This window comes from Anser cygnoides, chromosome 25 (assembly GCF_040182565.1).
Source record: "Anser cygnoides isolate HZ-2024a breed goose chromosome 25, Taihu_goose_T2T_genome, whole genome shotgun sequence".
Taxonomy (NCBI): Eukaryota; Metazoa; Chordata; class Aves; order Anseriformes; family Anatidae; genus Anser; species Anser cygnoides.
The window spans coordinates 911,223-933,400 of NC_089897.1; the positions used below are offsets into that span (position 1 = coordinate 911,223).

Sequence of the window (22,178 nt, forward strand, 5' to 3'; positions counted from 1 at the left end):
CGAAGTGGGCGTGGCTCGGGGACGCCCCGCCCAGTGGCCCTTTAATGGGGGGCCGGGGTCCTAGTGCCCACCTTCTTCGCCCCCCACCCAGTGCGGTGCCCCCGCTCCGCTCCCCGGCACTAACCGGAGCGGGGCAACCCCGGCCCCAGCCCCGGCCGTGCCCCCGGTCCCCGTGTCCCGTCCCCCCCCCCCACCCCCCCCGCTGCCGGGCGTTGCATAACCGGCCCCGTGGCCTCGGCACTGGCACCGGCGGCTGGGGACCCGCTGCGCGACCCCCGGGCAAAGGGGGCACCGGGGCGGGCCGGCCCCGCAACGCCCGGGGGCGCTGGGGAGGGGGGGGGAGCGTGGGGCTGGGGGTCAGGGGTTGTAGGGTCTGGGGGCTGCGGGGCGGGGGGGGAGTGGGGGGGGGGGGGGTCAGGGGCTGCGGGGCTGGGAGGGGGTTGTGGGGTCAGGGGCTGTGGGGCTGGGGTTTGTAGGGTTGGGGGCTGTGTGGGTTGTAGGGTCAGGGGCTGTGGGGTTGGGGGTTGTGGGGTCAGGGGCTGTGGGGCTGGGGGTTGTAGGGTTGGGGGTGGGGGTTGTAGGGTCAGGGGCTGCGAGGTTGGGGGTTGTAGGGTCAGGGGCTGTAGGGCTGGGGGTTGTAGGGTCAGGGGCTGCGAGGCTGGGGGTTGTAGGGTCAGGGGCTGTAGGGCTGGGGGTTGTAGGGTCGGGGGCTGTGGGGCTGGGGGTTGTAGGGTCAGGGGCTGTAGGGCTGGGGGTTGTAGGGTCAGAGGCTGCGAGGTTGGGGGTTGTAGGGTCAGGGGCTGTAGGGCTGGGGGTTGTAGGGTCGGGGGCTGTGGGGCTGGGAGTGGGGGGGTGGGGGGTCGGGGTTGTAGGGTCAGGGGGTTGTAGGGTCAGGGATTGTGGGGTTGGGGGCTGTAGGGCTGGGGCCAAGCACTTCAAAAGCCCAAACCGCAGCTTCGGGGCTGCCCTTCCAGCTGGCTGCGTGTGTGCGTGCTTACGGCTTCGTAACCGCATTGTCATCGCTTCCTAACTGGACAGCCAAGGCGAGCGGCTGAGCCTTGACGGCACCGGGCAATCAGCGTGTCCGCGGAGGAAATCGAGCTGTTAAAACTTCCGTCGGCCTCGGTCCGTACGTGCCGGGTCTTGCTGCGCCGCGAGCAGGCGGTGAGCGCGCTGCCAGCCTCCTCCGGCAGGAGTTACGCAAAACCCCGAGTCCTTCAGCCCGTCGATTCCACCCCGGTGTGCGTTCGTGTGATCGCTGCTGGGGTGTTCAACCTGGGCACCCGCTCTGACAGCGCCTGTAGGAACAGGAGCGCCAAGGCTTGATTCGGGCGGCGGCGCCGTGACCGCCATCGCGCCCCTCCTGTGGAAGTCTGCACCCAGAGAGAAATGCCCGCGGGCGGCAGAGCTGCGGTCAGCCCTCGGGGGCCACCCTCTCTTCGGGACAGCCGGCTGTGAAGAGCCCGGAGCACCAGCCAGGCAACCCCGAGGTAAGGCCCAGTCACCTCATTTAGGGTTTTCCCTGGTTCCTGTTGTGGCGTACAGCCCAAAATGGCGCAAGGCGTGTTTTCTGCCTGATGTGGCTGATTTGTGATGAGCTGCAGCCACCCGGACGTGGCAGGAGGCCTGCCTGGCCTTGCTGACAACGTTGTTTTGCGGAGAGTTCAAGCAGTACCTCTGGATAAATCCTGCCACAAAGCCACCCAACGGATGGTGCCTGCTCCTTCTTCCCCCCTCACCCCCAGAGGGTTGTCCCCTTTCCCCTTTCTCCTGCTAGCCCTGACCAGGGGGAGAGTTCCAGCACGTTTTAGATGCTTTGCTGCCCAAAAATGCCAGCTGGGTGCTCCCAGGTGCCAGAGCCGCCCTGTTTTTCCTGTTCTTCCATGGCGTGTGGGCAGGTCGGTGCCGTGCTCTCCTCCCTTGTAGCTCCATTCCCCGAGCCAAGGCGCCGCGCACCTGCAAAGCCCAAAGCCCCGGGCTCGGCTCCGAGCTCTTCTGTGCCCGTCATTTTTCAGGGTTAGGTTACTGGGGGCTCAGCGGGCTGCGTCATGGCCTGGGGGCACAGTTGGGTGCCTCTCGGTGATGCTGATGAGTGTTTTTGGGAAGAGTGCAAGTCAGATCGTTATATGAGGCTGGTAACGCTGTTGAGCGTGGGCTGAGCAGGGACGAGGGGCAGAGACCTTCTGCAGCCATTTGGGAGGGTGTAAGGAGGGCAGTTTAGTTTGGTTGGGGGACTGAACTGGGTTAGAGATTATCGTTTGGTCCCGTGCTGATCCACAACCTCTGAATTCTTTGGGTGGCAACCCTTGGAATTAGAAGCAGGTGGAGGTGGGCTGGCCGGGGGCTGTCACCAGGTGGGCACAGACCCCAGGGGCAGCTGGGCGCAGTGCTTCTGCTTGCTGCTGAGTCCATCCCCTGTGAGCAGAGCAAGCAGCAGCTGCGGGGCAGTTCCTCAGGCGCTGCCCACCAAGGTGAGCCCTCCTGCAAGTCCCTGAAGCCAGCTGAAACAGTTCACAGGGAAGTGACTGCGTGTCGATCCCAACATCAGCCTCACGTCACCACCCAGCTCCTCCACAGGGAGAGGAGGGCTTTTCTCCTGGTGCCCGGAGGCACAAAGATGTCTCCTGGGGCTAGGAAAGACGGATTAAGAACTGTGGCGAACCGATGAATCCAGACATTACAAAGTCAGCGCTGTCAGAATAGCCCTGCGTGCTCTTGTGTTGGTGTTGGGCTGTGCTTTGCTCTCCCTTCTTTTTCCTTACAGTCTTAAGAGCCTCGTTAGCGAGCAAACATGCCGTGTCTTTTACACGCCTTCTACTGAAGCACAGGAGGGTTTTTCAGTGCTAGCGTGAGCCGTGTATCAGGTCTCTGATGAGATGAGGGCTCCTGAGGAGCTGACGTCTCCCCAAACGGAGGCAGAGCTCCCTGACCCACCTTCTCACCGCTGATTTACAGAGGGCTGGATGCCGCAGGCTGCACCCACGCGTGGGGCTGCAGAATGGTTGTGCAGTAAATGGAGCTCTGACAGCTCTGTTTTCCTTCCTTCTGGTGAGCGCCATTGGGATATAATTTAATTCAGGAATGTAATTTGAGGACTTGAGTGACTCTTCTGGGGAAGCAGCCATTCTCCGTGGAGCTAGGTGCTAAGGCAGCTGCTGAATGGTGGGACCTGGCACGCGCATACGATTGAGGAGTGGTTTGGTCCTGTCTCTGCTCTTCTAGCCTGTGAAAGCTCATTAAAAAAGCAAAGATTTGTGACAAAAAGAGCTGAGCCGTGTTTGGAGCTCCATTTCTGGTATCAATCGGCCTTGTTCCTTAACAGGGATGTTGTATCCTCAAAGCCAACAGCTTTTTTCCTCTTCTGACAGGCCTGAGAGCAGCCAGGATGCCGCACCGCACCATCCATCTCTTCCGGAAGGGGCTGCGGCTGCACGACAACCCGGCGCTGCTGGCCGCGCTCGAGTCCTCGGAGGTCGTCTACCCCGTCTACATCCTGGACAGAAAGTTCATGACGTCCGTGATGCACATAGGGGCCCTGCGATGGCACTTTCTGCTGCAGTCCCTGGAGGATTTGCAGAAAAACTTGTGTCGGCTGGGCTCTGGCTTGCTGGTTATTCAAGGAGAGTACGAGCCCGTTGTTAGGGATCACGTCCAGAAGTGGAACATCACACAAGTGACTCTGGATGCGGAGATGGAGCCGTTTTACAAGGAGATGGAAGCCAACATACGGTGTCTGGGAGAAGAGCTGGGGTTCGAGGTGCTTTCTGTGGTGGGCCACAGCCTTTATGACACCAAACGGTACGTGATTGCCCTAAAGACTAGAGGGGTGTCTCCAGGAGGGTTTAGCAGGCATCAGGGAGAAAAGGTCAAGCATCTTGGTCCTTCTGGATCCTAATGTGTTCCTTTTGAGAAAATTGGACTATCTGAGGTGGTGGCACTGCTTGCCTGAGAATTTTTATGTGGGTCTGCTGGAAGCAACAGAAGAAATTTTGGTGGGTTGCACAGGTGTTAGGATGTTGGGCTGTAGTTAGAGCCTGAAGAGTTTAATTTTTTCCCTTTCGGCAGTTTAATTAACTTTAAGCCATTACATTAGCTACTCTTTTATGCTGTCAGAGAAATTCTTTAACACATTTAATAGGACTTACTTACACATTCTTGTGTCTGGTTTTTTTGAATCTTTCTAATCAGCTTTCACTGGTGTCTGGATACACTCGGATCCAAGCAGTTATTCAGAGCTGAATGACTGCAGGTATTGAAATTAATAATAATAGGGAGGTAATCATTAACAGTTAAAACAGCCTTAACACTCTGATCCTGAAAAAAAACCCTACATCTGTGTGAATGAGTTGATGTATGTGACTTGCCATCTTAAATTCAAGCCATCGGTTTGTACAGGTGGTTGCTGGCAGGGAAGAGTTCTTTATAGCCCTGAACCTGTTTTTTGTGGTCCGACTGTCTCTGGAAGCCCCAGAGGTGACCAGAACCTTGCAGGCTGCTGTCCTAGCTATGTCTGGCAGTCCAGAGCAGCCCAGCTGAAGCTGTGGCTGGCATCCTGGTTCTGATTTTGCTGTCTCAGGTCCTGAGAACCCGCTCTCAGGATGGATGGATGTTCACCCAGGGAAGTTTTATTTGTAAAATCCGTAACTTCCACAGTCAGTCCTGAAAACTGCCGCTGTTCCAGCCTGTGCCGTCACCTTCCTATTCACTGGCAGCTCCAGTTTCCTTCTTGATTTATACTGTGGTGAAAATTGACCTTGTTTTATTTAGGATTTTGGACCTGAATGATGGGGCTCCCCCATTAACATACAAGAGGTTCCTTCACATTCTGTCTCTGCTTGGGGACCCTGAGGTGCCTGTCCGAAACCTTACAGCTGAAGACTTCCAGTAAGTAACACCTAGGTGGCAAGAAACTGCAGGTCCTTTCTGTCTGCCTGAAAGAACAGCCAAGGTCAAATGATAACAGGGTGCTTTAGGCATTGTTGTGTTACCTCTGTGCACGGAGGGCTACAGGTTGCATGCAGAGGGGATGTGGATTAGCAGACGAGAGGTGGCACAGTCCAAAGGCTTAAGCTTTTGCAAGGCACATTGAGACAACCTTTGAATGTATGTAAAAGGTTTAGCGGAGGAAGGACTAAGGAACTGCAGGTCTGTTTCTCAAAGACGTGCTCCAGCTTCCTCACAAATCGAGATTCAAGGGGGGAATTGGATGAACCACTATCGCGTGTTTATGCAAGAAATTCAGTGGAACAATCATAGTGTTCCCTTCTGGCTTCAAGACTTTTCTCTCCTCCGCTCTGCTGTATGGGAAGGAGGGGCCAAGCTCGTGTCTCCCAGGACTTGAGAAGCTCAGAGTCGCGGATGTCTTATGTTTAGCTCTGCCTGATAGAGGTTAGTGACCCAAAGGGAGTTAAGATTGGGGTAGGGGAGAGCTGGCCACTTGGGATGGGACTGCAGATACCTGGGACTTGTCGGGCACCTCCTGCATGACCTCAGCTCTGTGTTAGTAACCTAGGCTTAGTTCTTCCGTCTTGGGGAATCCCATTAATTGCTGAATGTCGTCCCCAGATACCCCAGTGATGAGACCCATCACTGTATTGGGATGAACCAGTTCCTGGAACTTTTCTCACAGTGCTTCCCCCCCACCACCTTTCTTTCCCCCCTTAACTTGTTTATTCACACACCTTTTTAATTGACGATGAACGATAAGTGGTTCGCGTGCTTCCCAGCAGGCCTATGCTATGCCAGTGCTTTGAGAGCTGCACTGGCTCCTTCTGCTGTAGGTGTTTGCAACAGACCTGAGCTCAGTGTTCCCAGGTGAGTGGGAAGATCTCTCTCCATCTCTGACCTCGTTCAGGGTTTTGCTGGGAAGTCTGCGTACCACTGATACTTCCCTGAGCAGCTTTGTGTTTTACAGCGGGGTGGGGTGGGGATTGGGGTGGACACACGACATACCCTGGTGCTATTCCAGCCTTGTGGGGGGGCAGAGGCCTTGGAAAAACCTCAGCAGCTGAGGCCACGCAAGAGGAGTGTGACTCCTCGGGGTGTCCTAGCCCCTTGTGTGACTGCTCAGGGCATCCTAGCCCCTTGCTTAGGAAGAAGCAGCTGGGGAGGTGGCCCGGAGAGCTGCTCTGCGTCCTTCCCTATGAAACCTCCCAGAGCAACCTCTCCCCGGAGGCATAGAGCGGCCTTTGGAGGCAGTGCCAGTGACCCCAGTTAAGTTTAGAGTCTGAGGAGGCTCTTAGCTCCCTCCCGGAGGTGAATGAGGCAGCTGGGTAGGCTGCAGGAGAGGAGGTGCCTCCGAGCCTTACGAAGCTGACAGCAAACAAAAGGGAGGTCTGAGCTGTGGTCACAGCCGGCTGCTCCGAGCACTGTCGTTTGGTGGGTCTGAGCCTCTTCCCCCAGCTCTGGCTGGAACTACCTGGAGCAGTTGCAGGATGAGCTCTTTCTTCCCCAAGGAGTGGAGCCTGGGGTTTCTGGCTGTGCTTTTGTTCCCCTGCGTTGCGACAGAGGAGATCTTGGCGTGTGAAACAAGCAGAGGTCTTCCACCCTCTTCTGGCTCCGTTTCCCTCTCTGAAAGAGGCCTGTCTCTCGCATTAGGAGGTGTAGGCCCCCTGACCTGGACCTGGCTGAGTGTTACAGGGTGCCTCTCCCCGCGGATTTGAAGATTCCCCCTGAGAGCATCTCCCCCTGGAGAGGAGGGGAGACCGAAGGGCTGCAGCGCCTGGAGCAACACCTGGCTGACCAGGTCAGTCTTGATTTAACGTGGGTGATGCTGGTGGCTGTGGGTGGGCTGAGGTCAGTGCTGTCCTCCCTCCTTTCGTGTGTGGTTGTCTCTGGACCTCCAGAAACCGCTCAGCCATGGAGTTCTGTTACCGCTCTTGCTGAGGATTTCCCCTCCAGGCAGCCTGATCTCGAGATGTTGCCGTCCCGGATGGCAGCATTTTTGGGGGTATTGCAGTGGGACGTTGAACAGGCAGAAGCCAGTTGCCAAGAGCTTTTCCCTGCTCCGTTATCTGGATGTGTGTCACCTGGTACTGCCTAAACCTTGATTTCTGTTTTCATTTTAGGGCTGGGTGGCAAATTTTACTAAACCGAGAACAATACCGAATTCACTGCTTCCAAGTACCACAGGCCTGAGCCCCTATTTCAGCATGGGCTGTGTGTCAGTTCGCACCTTTTTTTATAGGTTGTCAAATATTTACGCTCAGGTAAGAAAAAAAAAATGGTCATAGTCCAGCAAATCTAACCAGGCATGGTTTTTAAGTGAAGTTTTTGAGCAGTTTAGCCTGCTCAAGCAGTTTTGGTTTTAGAAAGTATCTGCTTTCATCTTAGGTAAGTTTTGACTACAGCATAAGCCAAAACCAGGTTCTGAAAACTTGTTTCTTAAGAAAAAGCATGGTTGAAACCAGTCCAAGAAAATGTATCCTGAGACTCCTGCTCAGACTCTGTCTCATCTGAGACATGGCTGAGCTACCTGAATTCAGCTAGCTGGGCAGTTAATATGTTGGTAAATGTATGTTTGTTTTAAGAAATCCCCATGTGATACCATTTTGGAAAGTAGATGAAGAGAACTCTGCCTGACAAATCTGGTGGCCTTCTGTGATGGGGTTACTACATTGGTGGATAGGGGAAGAACTGACATCTTGTACTTGGACTTGTGCAAAGCATTTGACATTGTCCCACACAGCATCCTTGTCTGTAAATCAGAGAGACACAGATTTGGTGGATGGACCACTCGGTTGGTAAGGGATTGGCTGGATGGTTGCACTCAAAGAGTTGCAGTCAACATTTCGATATCCAGGTGGAGACCAGTGATGAGCGGTGTCCCCCAGAGGTCAGTATTGGGACCGGCGCTGTTTAACATCTTTGTTGGTGACACGGACAGTGGGATCGAGCGCACCCTCAGCAAGTTTGCTGGTGACACCAAGCTGTGTGGTGTGGTTGACACACTGGGAGAAAGGGATGACAGAAGGACCTGGACAGACCTGAGAGGTGGGTCTGTGAGAAGCTCATGAGGTTCAACAAGGCCAAGCACAAAGCCCTGCACCTGGGTTGGGGTAATCCCAAGCACAAACACAGGCTGGGTGGAGAATGGATTGAGAGCAGAACTGCGGAGAAGGGCCTGGGGGTGTTGGTTGACGAGAAGCTCAACACGAGCCAGCAATGTGTGCTCGCAGCAGGGGGTTGGAACGGGATAGTCCTGAAGGTCTCTTCCAACCCAAACCATTCTATGACTCCATGAATTCAAGGTAATGCGAGGTCTAACAGAGTTCATCTTTCTCTGCTCTGGTGCTAAAAGCATCGCTTTGTATCTTTGATTTCATTGGCTTTCATGGTAAACTGCCTCAAAGCCAGTTGTATAGTTAGATTTATTTATTTTTTATTTTATGATTTTATAATTTATAATATAATATATAATATATTATATATAATTATAATAATATATTATTATAATATATTCATGATTTTATAATTTATGATTTTATTATTTTATTTTATTTAGATTTATTTTATTTTATTTTACTTTATTTTATGGACCTCACAGAATGAGTGAAAACACAATGGTATGTATGAACCGAAGCTTTGAACTTGTGTCTTTTGCAGGCCAAGCATCACTCCCTGCCACCAGTATCACTCCAAGGGCAGCTCCTGTGGAGGGAGTTCTTCTATACGGTAGCATCAGCAACACCAAACTTCACCAAAATGGCTGGGAACCCCATCTGCCTTCAGATCAGTTGGTATGAGGATGCAGAGAGGCTCCACAAATGGAAAACGGTAACAAGACGCGTTTCCACAGCTGCTGTGCTTCAGCCTAGACCTTTTCAATTGCCCCAGGACTGCTCCCTGCTGGCTATTTGAGGAGGAGTTTATAGCAGCGTGTGGGACAGAAGTGCAATGAAGCACAGTGCTGGAGGGCTGATGTTTCTTTCTGCCTCAGGCACAGACGGGCTTCCCTTGGATCGATGCGATTATGACCCAGCTGCGCCAGGAGGGCTGGATCCATCACCTTGCCCGGCACGCTGCCGCCTGCTTCCTGACACGGGGGGACCTTTGGATCAGCTGGGAAGAGGGCATGAAGGTCCACTTCTGGTTTTCATTGTTTTGTTTTCATATGGTACTTCTCTGTTCTGGCTGATCTTGAGAAACCCCTGCAATATATGAGCATGGAGGTGGTTCTGGAGAACAGTGCTTTATTACTGAGCCTCTATAGAAATCTCATGGTTTATAAAATCTCATTGTCTTCTGCTTGAGTCTGAGCCCTGCTGTGTAGTGTACAGCTGTGAAAAGTCATTCCCATCCCCAAGATTTTGGATGATGATGATGATATTGGAGACCTTCCCAGTCTGCAGCAGTCTTCAAAGCCAGACCTTTAGGCTTCGAGTTGCTCTCTCATGGGGTCTTGCTCTAGCTTCCTTCTGGCAAACTGTCTTACTGGAGAGCATTCCCATGTGCAAAGGGTACCCTGGACCAGAACAGTGCTGTGCTTTTAGCAGCAAGCTTCATTCTTTATCTCCCAGCCTGTTGTGTTGTGGTGTCTTGGTTTTGCAATACAGGCAGCCATTTCAGGGGTGTTTCTCTCTTTCTTTTCCTGTCACCAAAATGCAGGTGTTTGAAGAGCTGCTTTTAGATGCTGACTACAGCATCAACGCGGGGAACTGGATGTGGCTGTCGGCCAGCGCGTTCTTCCACCAGTACACGCGTATCTTCTGCCCCGTCCGCTTTGGGAAGCGCACGGACCCTGAGGGGCAGTACATACGGTAGGGCGACACACGGCCTGGCGCTTCCCCGGCAGCAGCAGCTGGAGAACTCAGTCTGCATAAAGCATTTGCCCCTGTGAAACAGGGCTTGTAGCAGCGATGTGTTTAGCAGGTTAGAAAACCGTGGCACAGAAAAGCAGAGACCTACCTGTGGTTGCACAGGAGGTGGCTGAGTATGGAACTGGGTTGACCTGTGAGCGCCTGTGGGCTCCAGCTGTGCCCAGTCACTGCGATGGCTCCTCTTTCTAGAGGAGTAGAGATGTTCTGTAAAACACCTCACAGCTCTCCCCCTCCAGTCTGTGCTGTGTTTCATCGTTTTGTGTGCAGTCTGAATAATTTTGGACACCCGAGTTTTATTTTCCACTCTGCTTTCAGTGAGTGCCGTTTGCTTCAAAGTCCTGTGAGGAGCGGCTGGGGGAGCTGGGGGTGTTTGGTCTGGGGAAGAGGAGGCTCAGGGCAGAGCTCGCTGCTCTCTGCAACCACCCGAGGGGGAGGTGTGGGGAGCTGGGGCCTCTTCTCGCAGATAACCAGGGATAGGATCAGAGAGAATGGCCTCGAGTCGGGCTGGGGGAGGTTCAGGCTGGAAATGAGGAGACATTTCTGCTCAGAAAGAGCGGTCAGGCGTTGGGACGGGTTGCCCAGGGAGGTGGGGGAGTCACCGTCCCTGGGGGTGCTCAAGGAGAGGTTGGACGTGGTGCTTGGGGACATGGCTCAGGGGGTGCTGGTGGTAGGGGACGGTTGGACCAGGTGATGTTGGAGGTATTTTCCAACCTTTATGATTTTTTGATATATAAGTGATTGTCTGGAGCCTGTCTCTCCCAAGAATGCACACCTGGCTTTGCTAACATTATAATGTTTTTCGTCGTTGTATCTGTTTCTTTGAAACACCATATAAGTGGGTTCTCTGCAACTACTTGGCAGAGAACAGGGGAACAGAGCGGGAAATGCTGCCTGAATGTTCTCCCACTGTGGTCACAGTTAATAAAGCTTCTGTCTGACCAGTCCTAGATTGTACTTGTGCTATTACGCACCTGTAGTCCTAATATTCTCCTTTACCTCCTTGTTGCTGGTGAAGGTGCTGCTTGGCTTTCCCATAAAGTAGTGGGTGACAGCCGATTTCAATAGGACCAGGCTGTGTTGATGTCTGTGCAAACAGGTCCTTTTCCCCACATCTCCTCTTCCTCGCATCCTTTCTAGCTCTGTGCCTTGTCACGGTGAAGCTCACGCTGATGTACCTGACAGTTGCACAGAAAATGACTTTCCCATTCTGTAAGATTTTTTCTATTTTTTCTTTTTTTAAAAAAAATTAGTAAAATTTCAGACAAAATGTCAGGGAAAATGTTAAAAACCAAAATATTTTGGATGAAGTCAAAACCGAAATAATGTTTAAATCAATCCCTTTATTCCTTGCTGCAAAGTTAACTTGTGGAAGATGTCACTGTACAGAGGTTTCAGAACATAGAAACAGTTGTTTTGTGCAAAACGAATTGGAACTTTCCTGTAGATTGTAGCATCAATACAACCACCAAAAATTAACACGGGTGTAGGTTGGATTACACTTCTCTTAAATGTATGAGTATTTGTCTTCAGGATTATAAAAACATTATATTATTACTCTTTTGTAGGAAGTACTTACCTGTCCTAAAGAACTTTCCTTCCAAATACATCTATGAGCCCTGGACAGCCTCTGAAGAGGAGCAGAAGCAAGCAGGATGTATCATAGGTAATATGGATACCCTGCTAGGGATTTTGCTGCTGAAAATTGTCAAAAACAATTACGTGTGTGTGGTGGTTTTACTCAGCTGGGCAGCTGAGCTCCACCACAACCACTCCTTCACTCTTCCTCCTCAAAGGGAAAGGGGGAAAAAATTTGATGGAAAGGGCTCAAGGGTTGAGAAAAGGACAGGGAGGTCACTCAGCAATTATCGTCACTGGCAAAACAGACTCAGCGTAGGGAGATTAATGTAATTTATTACCTATTACTAACAAACTAGAGCAGTGAGAAACTAAAAACAGACAAAAAACACCTTCCTGCCATCCACCCTCTTCTACATTCTCCCCCTGAGCAGCACAGGGGAATGGGGGCTGTGGTCAGTCCATAGCACTTCTCGTTTGCTCCTTCTCGGTCCCTCTCTGCCCCTGCTCCCCGTGGGGTCCCTCCCACGGGATGCCATCCTTCCCGAACGGAGCCTGCGGGGGCTGCCCACAGGCAGCAGCTCTTCAAGAACTGCTCCAGGTATGGGTCTGCACCACAGAGTCCATCCATCAGGAGCACGCTGCTCCAACCTGGGTTCCCCACCTTTAGCAGCTCCCCCCAGATCCCCTGCTCCTGCGTGGGCTCCTCCATGAGCTGCAGCGTGGAGATCTGCTCCGTGTGGGACCCGTGGGCTGCAGGGGGACAGCCTGCTCCACCAGGGGCCTCTCCACAAGCCACAGGACAAGTTCAGCCCTGACGCCTGGAGCGCCTCCTGCCCTCCTCCTGCACTCACCTTGGGGGCTGCAGGGCTGGGTCTCACTCTCCCAGCTGCTGTGGTGCAGCATTTTTTCCCCGCCTCTTTCTTAAATCTGCTCTCACAGAGGCGCAAACAACATCACTTATTGGCTCAGCTCTGGCCAGCAGCGGGTCCCTTTTGGAAATAGGTCCCTTATCTAACATGGGGCAGCTTCTGAACTCTTCTCATGGAGGCCACTCCTGCAGCCCCCCGCTACCAAAACCTTGCCATGTAAACCCAATACAACATATGAGGTGGAAGTGTCACACTTCCAATGCAAATCACACATTTATCTTTTGAAAATCGATTCATCCAGCAGCCTACCTTCTGTCTACTCTCCTTTAAAGGTTTTTGCTGGAGTCTGATCTCAGAGTACATGCATTAGCCTCTACTTTATATCCTAAGGCTATCGGATCACTCCAAGTTGTTGCTTGTACGTCTATCTGTTCAGACGCTTGGCTGTCTGTAAATAGTATCTGAACATCTTGTGCTTTTGTGCTTACTCTAATGCATCTTTAAAGATGGGGCAGGGCTGCCATCCCTGTTAATAGACGGGAAACCAAAGCCCAGAGCATCCAACATAAGGGTTTGTCTGTTACTGTCTCGTCTCTAAATGGAACTAGTTGGCCCTAGCTCTTACAGTTCACGAAGACAAATAGGCACTTCTAAAGGGTAAATCACATGGTTTAAGATGCTGCCGACTTTAGGAAGACCTGCGACAATTTGCTTTGGTGCAAATCCAGTGAAACATCCTTTTTTAGTCCCATAAAGGCTGCTGTCTGTTGTACCAGGTAAAGACTACCCCTTCCCAATGGTGGACCACAAGGAAGCCAGCGATCACAACCTGCAGCTGATGAAACACGTCAGAGAGGAACAGTACAGAACAGCCCAGCTCACGAGAGGTAAGAGGTGCTGCAGCACGATGTGTTCGGCATGCTGTGATACAGAGCCTGTTGCTGGGAACTGATGGCTTTGGGGTTGGTTTTGTGTGGTGTCCTCTTGGCTACCAATACCATCTGCTTTCCTCTTGTTACTATTGAAAGATTTCCCCTGCTGGCACACACAAACTCTGAGCAGTTCCTTCCTCTCTGCCTGCGTGTGCAGGATGGGAGCTTGCTTGTGCTGGAGGAACACCTTCCCAAAAGCAGACCAACTTTGCCTTCCATAGGTCTGCACAAACACCCCCTGGCCCCCAGGTTTGCCAGGTTTATTTCCAAGGTGTAGAAGTCTCTGCAGCCCTGCCCACGCTTCTCGTGAACAGGAGCATCACAGTTTGTCCTTTTTACCATGATCTGCCCTGCCTCATAGAAGGAAATATTTGAGGTTCCCACTGGCCACTAATGAGAGAAAAGCCCTGGAGAGCTGATCTAAGAAATTCACCTTTTGACCTTGTTTTCTAAGTAGGTTAAGCACATGCATAACAAACTGGTGGTTATCAGGTAAGGCTGGAACACCCCAACTTTGGGTCAGCCTGAATTAGTTATTTCCAATTACACAGATGTTCCACGGTTTAAGAGATGTTCCACTGTTTAAGAGCATCAGTGCTCTTACAATTGAAATCCTAGGGCCTGTGAAGAGCTCTTAGCCTCAGAGGAATCTTTTGCAGGAAGCAAAGTGAAGCAGTGCTTTGTATTTAACAGTATTCTATAGCAGTCTGCATATGTAGTACAAAAATCCAACATGCAGCAGCTGATGGGAGTCTTAAGTATTCCTACATCAATTTCTAGGGTCAGATGGAATTAATTGTTCCAATCCTGTGCTTATTAGTGTATCCAAGAGGTTGCACATTGGTACTTTTCAAATACAGCTACGCTGACAGCTCTCCCAGCAACCCTACGGCATAGGGGAGTGAATGTTCTTGTGATTACTCTTGGAGATGTGGAAAGCCAAAGTCTGGGAACCAGGGTCCCCTGCTTCTGGCATTGCTCCTGTTGCCTATACATAGAAGCATTTTCTGCCGTGCTTTGTAGCTTCACATGTTCCTGTCATTGTTGGCTCTTGCTGCACTGAGGTCAGTAAGGCTGCAAACTTATTTTTCCTTCCTTCTCGCCACAGATGACACAGATGACCCAATGGAAATGAAGCTGAAGCGTGACCACTCTGAAGAAAATGTAACAAAGGCAAAAGCAGCCAGGATGACAGAGCAAACCTAGATACCACCAGGGATTATCCTCTGAGTGCGGAAGAATGACAAAAGGGGAGAACCAGAGACCAGCTGAACAGGACAAACTGTACTCAGTACTTTGCCCTGCGAGTGGTGCTTCTTGTTTGTGAACTGACCTCCAGCAAAAGTTTTGTATCTTCAATGTATTCGTTAGTGCAGCTATTTCAAATTAAGTTGTCTGTCTGTAAGTGGCTTAGAAGTCATTTGTTGCAGCTGTTAGGTAAATTCAAGTGATTTGGACAGGACATGTTGCGTTAGCATTGTTCAAATCCATTTGATGTTCATGCATCTGTATAAATAGTTTTAATGATAAATACTGGTCTTTCCAATGTGACAGATATGTGCCAGTTTAGGAATTTAGGAATTCAGGAATTGTGTGTTCACATATTCATGTTAAAAGCAAGATTTGTCTGTCTTATATAGACAGAGATTGAGGGATTTCAGGTACAGTTTAAGTTCAGTTTTTGCTTGCAGTCCCCCATCTGGAGAGATACAGGGGAATGTAGCCCACTGTAAAATTGTGTGTAGTTCTTAGGACTTAAGACTTCTTGTGCATTTTAAGGACACTATTGCAAAGTTTTTCAGTGGATTAAGGCTGATGTACCACTTCACCATAGCTGTCCTTCCTGACTAATTCCTCTAGAACTGTAGGATGGGTATTATATCTATCACATACTGCATGTCAAAATTCACCCATCCATTGAAATGCCTCCTCGTGTTTCACAAGGCTGGATTAGTCAGTTTTCTTTGTTATGGTTGGGGTTTTGGTGGACATGGGAGGAGTGGAGTGGGTTTTTAACCACTGCGGGTACTTCTTTTGTTTTTTAAAACAAATAAAAACCTATTTCTGACATGAAAATGTAAGGTCTGTAGAGCAATCTATTGTGACAATTGGCATCCATCTGTCCTCTTTGGAACTGTGACAGCAAGACAACCCTTGCATCAATTCAGCGTGCTCAGGCTCCCTTACTTTGAAGGCATCCCGTGACCCAGTGCAGAAGCAGCACGCGACCCATGTGAACCAGGAGGAGGCCAAACGCTGCTCCCAACAGCATCTTCCCGTGCTGCTGCTGACCTGCAGCACACTGCGCCATTACCTGCTGCATTTACAGTCGCAGTGACCGTCAGATGGATTTGAGAGACTGGTCGCGTCCTCCTGCTGTGCCAAGCCTGAACTGAGCTCCTGGAGGTGCAGATGTTACTTGGCATGCTCTTCTTCAGCAGACCTACTACTGACTGCAAGGATGACCGGCATGAAAGGCAGTTACCCAAACCCTTGATGAGGGGAAGAAGGCCAAAGTAGCGCTTCTTACTTAGGAAAGATGACTGCTGCTCTGGAGCCTTCCTGGCATCTGTAATCTTTTTTTTTTTTTTTTTTTGCTGTGCTCAAAGGGATTTATCGCATCAGTGTCTGCAGTGTTATAGCCCAGTGTAGGTGGCCACAGGAATGCAGAACTGGTTTCTGCCTCACATTTTAAGGCATAGTCATTGCCTTCAAGCCCTAAATGGGCTGAGCTGTGGTTACCTAAACCAACTCTACCTTGGGGTGCTTTCTGTCACCTAAGGTTCACCGTGAGCCTTGGGAGCTCTCTGGTGCAGCAAAAGCCAGAACTATCAGCAGCCATCGAAGGTCTTTTGCTGTTCAGTATCACCCCTGACATTGTGGTGCAGGTGATGATTTTGGGTGCTCATTGGTCATGAATGTGCATGCAGCCAGAGTGGTGGCCTCTCTAGAAGAGACTCCCAACCATGGAGGTTCAAGGCCTCTTTGGGACTCCTCTTGTTGCCAAGGCAGCTGCAAGGTCTCTTTTTTTGGCTGGAAGGAGTCAGCTTTGTGCCTGCAAAGAAGCTGAGTAGGAGCAATGCTTGAGCAGGAAACTGCAAGGGCAGCTGAGCTCTAAGACATCTCTTTCTGGGTAGCAGAGTAGCAATGAGGAAGCTCCTGTGAAACAGAAGGACCAAGGTCTAGCTTATGGCCTCATGGTTAAAAGACTTGCTCAGTAAAAATGATTTGCTGAAAGGAAATATTTGTTTGCATCTTCTCTGCTGTTGGGAACCTGACCTTGGAGTCAGCTGTATTTGCAGGTGGAATTGGTCAGATTTTGAGGTGTGGAGATGGCATGGAGATGAGTGGTGGTATCTCTGCTGTTTGTGTCTGGGGTTAGGCGTAGGTGCTGCAGCTTGGCAGTGGTAATGTCTGAATTTAGGTCATCTTCAGTGCAGTTACTACTGCAGGGAGAGGTGCCTTAAATCTGATGATGATTGATCTTGCTAGAGTTTTTGCCACTCCTGTCCCTCCCTTGGCTCCTTCATTCCTCTCCAACATGCAGAAAACCTGCTCTGTATTTCCAGGTGATATTTCTCCCTCCCTTTCCCTTCTTCGAGGCTTAACTTTTAGGTGGCTCATGTTTCAGGGGTTGTGAGTTAGGGCTGAAGTTGTCTTTTCTTATCTCATTTCCTTTGCTTTGCGCCACAGCCGGCGGAAGCAGGCACCTACGCTGTGGTGAATCACGCCACGGGTAGGTGGCCAAAGTAGGTCATCCGATTGCCTCTGGTGGCTTCCGCTTCAAGGGGCACCTTTCCAAACCAGAGGCAGTGTTTTTGTTTGTTTGTTTGTTTGTTTTGTGTTTTTTTTAGAGCTGCTTTAGCCTTATGGGCGTTGATAAGACAGCTTCCTTCCTCGCTGTTGAAGAACCCTTCACCTGCTAATGCTGTTCACCAGTTCAACCAGCTTTACTGCTTGGCTTGAAGGACTGCAGCCACTCGTGCTGAAAACAAGAGGCTCAAGAACCTAATCCTGGAGGACCCAGCCCTGGCTGGTGCTGGGTGGGAGTTTCCCACTCCTGGGCTTGCCAGGAGCGGCGGCAGAGGGCAGGTCCCTGCCTCACCTCAACAAGGTCATCCCCAAGGCATGCGGTCAGAGCGCGAGCTGGGCATGGGGAGCATTGCTGTGACTGACCCTGTTTGTCCTGCGCTTTTGGTGCTGAAGCATTTGCATTCCAACGTCTTTACTGAAACAAAGCAGCAAGCACAAACGCTCCTAGCTTTAGCGTTTAGTCTGGAGAAGAGGAGGCTCAGGGCAGAGCTCGCTGCTCTCTGCAACTCCGTGAAAGGAAGGTGTGGGGAGCTGGGGGTCGGCCTCTTCTCGCAGATAACCAGTGATAGGACCAGAGGGAATGGCCTCGAGTTGTGCCAGGGGAGGTTCGGGTGGGAAATGAGGAGACATTTCTGCTCAGAAATTGTACAAAACAACAACAGCACAGCACAAACTCTTTAACAAAATGAAACCTATCGGTGAAGATTTGGTGGACCAAAATCAACATGTAAAATTTGCAGAACTTCAGGCATTTGTTTAATGTCTAGAAATCAGAAGAGCTGAAGAAATTCTTGTGAACCCTCATGAAGCCCTATTTTTATTAAAATTACTTTTTGCCGTATCTAATGCTGTTTACTTTTCCAAGCTGTATAACTGGCAGTGAATTTAGATGCTTACCGCTTTATACTTGCAAATTTGCTTTTCATGGTTGAAAATATTAATTTGGCATGCGTTTTATAGAGGTGGAACCCAGCCTTTGTAGGACACGCACAGCTTTGACTTGCACTAAAAATTCCATTGAGAACTAGAAAAGAATTTGCAATTTATGTAGCATGGACTGAAAAGGGAGCACATGGAAAATTCTCTGTTAGCATCATCTAGCACTGTCACAAGTGTTACAAGACTCCAGATTTATTAGGGCATCAGTCGTTACAAAAATCTGTTGTCTTGTGATATATCAGTGGCATCAAGTTTGGCAGAAGCAAGTCTTATGATATGATAATTGAGGTGTTAGACCAACAAGTCAAATAATCCTTTTGAAAAGAAGACTGGACAAACATTCAGGAAATAAACAACTTGGCAGTTTTTCACACAAGTATGTGCTTTCATTAGTTGTGTTGTAAACTCAAAGTCAAAAATAAACGATACTGTATGAGCAGGCAGGAAAAGAATATCAACAGTTGAACGGGTATCTGCTAAAAACTGCACCAAAACTGATGTTTGGGCAAAATCGGTGTGTCTGTTTTCCAGTTTAGAGGAAGCTGAGTTATGCCTTACACGACACGTGTGAAATTAACCTGAGGAAAAAGTTACAACTATGAAAAAGTCTTTGAGGGATTTTTAAAATCTGGCTTCCTGTAAATGAAAAAGGTAAAAATGTTTCTCGTAGTTAACAGAGGCTGGAATATCCTGCCAATTCAAAGGGAGCTTGAAAGATTTAACAAGAATTGCTCAAATCTGAAGGAACTGTAATTTTCCAGAAGCCCAGCTGGCATCTTCTTGCAGTAAGAGCTGTACAGTAAATATCACTTGGAAATGGTGAACCTGCTGTGGCCAGAACTGCACCGCAGAGAAAATAAGTACCTCAGATCAGCTCTCATCCAACTGGACAAAGTCTGCAGGGAAGGAAAGCCACTGGGTCGATAACTAAATTTTAGATCGCTTTTGAAAGACGAGCTTCCTTGGCTTTTAAGAAATGAAAAAAGGAGTTAGTCCTAAAGATACGTGTCTTTGAGGTATTCTAGGTTAAAGACCAGCTTCTGATTTCAGCGTAGCAGCCAGAACGTTGCAGGCTGCTGTGAAATAGGGAAAATTTATCCACAGACCTTTTACCTGCCTGCCCTGGAACGGGGATGCGTCCAGAATGTGTCAGATGCAGCATTCCCAATCCAGTCAGATGCCATCCCTTGCTCATTGGGATATCCGTGTGGGAAGGGAAGGAAAAGAGGGGAAAAAGCTTTTGACCGGGTAGAGTGGTGATTTTTGGTGAACCCATTGGTTATTAGACATTGACCTAATTCCTATCTGGGGACATACAGAAATCATTGCAAGTAGCTTCAGGTGAATTCCTGCAATTTTTTTGGCATGGAAGGACAGGAAGAGCTATAAGCTTTGACCTTTATTTGAGTTAGAATATGTCCTTCCCTTTAAGGATATTGAAATGTGGGGATTATCTCCGCTCTAGCCTGAATGGATAGTGCAAGTTTGGAACTTATTGGGCATATTTTCATTAGAGTAGAAAATCAACTTTATGGGTTAGGTGAACTTCCAAGATGGCACCTGCATTAATTTACACGAGTTGTGCAGTGGTTCTTGTTTCGGTAGAGACCAAGTTCCTCCTCAAAGGTTCACAAGCTGGGCCCTGGAAACCTCCATGCCCAAGACAACTTCATTTCACCCTCCTTTTTCTTCTAGTCCCCAGCCTCCATTGAGTAACATTGCTAATGACTTTGGAACTAGAAAGTTTGTTCTCCACATCATCTCTCTGGGCTCCTGAGCTGATCATTATTTCACTATCTCCAAGCAGTGAAGGAACTGCATTGCTAGTCATCAATATTTAAAAAAAAAAACAAAAACAAATCCCACAATAGCAATAAAGTTATTTCTTGCTTTTATTTCAAGTATACAATACCTTATACAATTTTAACAATCGTGGTTTATATTCTCAGGTCATCTTCAGAAAACAGGAAGACTCAAAACTATCTTTTGAAGTGGAAAATCAGCTAAAATTATATGGCTTATGGAGCTTTAAAGGAAAACTCAATAGAAATTACAGGTCTCGCAGAATTGCATGAGATTCACAAGTGCTAGCCATGGTATAAGCAAGCTGTTCACTAGTTCTAAGCTGCTGGGCAAGAAGTACACATGGGAGATCACACAGATTCCCTTCTGGGCTGAAATTATGTGGTCACTTTCCAGACAGTGTCCTGAAGCAGTGCAGGGTTAGGTTGGCCCCGGTCCTTCTCAGAGAGGTGACACGGATGGCCTCCGACCAGCCACGGTGCCTCTGCTTGGCTTCACCTGCACTGCTGTTCCAGAAAGTCTCTGCTTTGGGAAGATGGGATTTGGGCTGATGCCAAGCAGGTTGTACTTCATGCTACTGAGAGATTTAGTCTGTACTCAAGAGATTTCTTAATATATGACTAAATGCAGATTCCTAGCTCTGAGGTCCTAAATTAGAGGTCAGCCTCTGTCTCACCCAAGGCTTCTGCTGACCATAAAGGGAACTGAAGTCTTGGGAGTGACTGAGTTCATCTCAAAATGGGTGTCTAAAATAGATCTGAGGAACCATCCTTGAAAACAGTCAATTTTTCTATTCTGGCTGTAACGGATAATTAGCACAGACATGGACATCTACCCTGCAGGTATCTGGAGAGAGGTGGAATGTGGCTCACAGTTTCCTTTGTACTAGTCATACAAGTTAAGGCCCCATCAGAGAGAGAGAACAGAATTTTACCAAGCTGTTCTGCCACACAGGACAAGGAATCCAACATGTGCTCCAAGTTTCATGTCACTTTGACAACCTGCGGTTGGTAAAAGCAAAATTGTACCAGATTATTTTGAAAGTTTTCCCTTTTTTGAAAGATTTCATGAAATACGACGACTGTCTCTGCAAATCTTGGAGGTTGTATGAATTTATTTATTAGGACATGTCATAGAAAGGCATTTATGTGGCAGGATACCTCTAAGGAATTGAAGGGGAGATGATTGAACAAAAAAGATGAGAGAAGTGAGTGCTGTGGGTAAGGTGGAGTGGAAAGGAGTGAAGCAATTGGTGGGTGGGTGAAGGACTGAGAGGTAACACGGTGTGTAAGTTTATTTGGGTAGGGGAGGGATGCTGGTGAACCTGTGAAGACTTGTTAGCAGGAGGAGGCTGGAAAATCAGCGTAAGTATTGCTCAGTGATGTTGAGAGCTGAAGAAGTCAGTTGATGGGATGCAGGGAAAGTCCAGGTCGATAATGGTGACCCATGGCTGTAGACTTTGAGTGGGGATGAGCATGGGGAAGAAGGGAAGACTCTGTGTATGATGGGATGACTCCATGGGGAACAAGAGAAGAGAGGACTACTGAAATCCAAAGAAAACCAGGAAGTCACATTTGTCGTGAGTGTAACTCATCTGCTGTACTGCTCTCCCAGATTTTAATGATCTGTGGATCAGGAATTTCCTGAGAACGCTGTAGGTTATTTGTTCAGGGATGCCCAAGTGCTTACCTGATCTCGCCTCAAACCCCTTCTGAAGGGGGGGGGAACTGGCAAAGTATAGTCAGTGGCAGAGGCAGAGCAGATGTAAATGGGCAGCGGCTAAAGGATGCCTGGCAATGAGATGGCTGAGAAGAAGGAGTTTCAGTACGAGTTAGGAGATGTAGTTTCGAGGCAGTTAAAGAAAATCAGAGCTAGGAACAAGGGGTTGTAAGCACTGAGGAACAGGCAGAGCTTCTGGAGCAGTAACTGAGATTCACACACGGCAGAGGATTCCTGGTGAGGAAAAGGCACAGGCAGATAGATGGAGCTCGTGAGAGCGCCGAGGGAAGCTGAGCCTCACTGTCCTCCGCACACTGCCACCCCTGGCAGGACGCCGAAGCGCCGTGGAGCTGGGGCTGCTCCACCAACTTTGCGCCGCCATCGCGCCTCCAGCAGCAAGGGGGGCTGCGCAAGGAAGCCGAACGGACGCTCCCCTGGGGCGGCTGTTCAGATGATCTCCCCGTGCCAGTGGAATCTGGGGGAAAATACATCAGAGTGCGAGGAGCTCAGTTCTGCCTTGATAAAACGTGTCAAGAGTCCAGCTCAGCGCGGATGGTATTTGTGCCTACAGCACAAGGACTCCACCGAAGGACACGGCAACGCGTAATCACCATCTGGGGCCAGAACAGCCACACTGGAGGGGCAACAGCCTGGAAATAGTGCACAGAGCACTCAAAGAGGGGGAAAAAACAGGATTATAACCCGAT

The 22,178-nt window shown here is 49.7% G+C and overlaps 1 protein-coding gene across 4 annotated transcripts; it reads left to right on the forward strand.

Moving 5' to 3' along the window:
• Positions 1-869: 869 nt before the first annotated feature.
• Positions 870-15,370, forward strand: LOC106046187 (cryptochrome-1-like). 4 transcript variants are annotated; one of them, XM_066983017.1, is made up of 14 exons: positions 870-1,164; positions 1,296-1,490; positions 3,369-3,798; positions 4,768-4,884; positions 6,598-6,745; positions 7,068-7,208; positions 7,802-7,834; positions 8,605-8,775; positions 8,939-9,079; positions 9,607-9,758; positions 10,956-11,027; positions 11,384-11,481; positions 13,042-13,152; positions 14,306-15,370. In XM_066983017.1, exons 3-14 carry the CDS (start codon positions 3,386-3,388, stop codon positions 14,401-14,403), a joined length of 1,695 nt encoding a protein of 564 aa, XP_066839118.1. In that variant the 5' UTR covers positions 870-1,164; positions 1,296-1,490; positions 3,369-3,385; the 3' UTR covers positions 14,404-15,370. The 4 variants fall into 4 exon arrangements, with proteins under 4 accessions (XP_066839118.1, XP_066839119.1, XP_066839120.1 ...); XM_066983018.1 differs by lacking the exon at positions 7,802-7,834 and having other exon boundaries at positions 870-1,490; positions 14,306-15,291; XM_066983019.1 differs by lacking the exon at positions 10,956-11,027 and having other exon boundaries at positions 870-1,490; positions 14,306-15,290.
• The last annotated feature ends 6,808 nt before the right edge of the window (positions 15,371-22,178 follow it).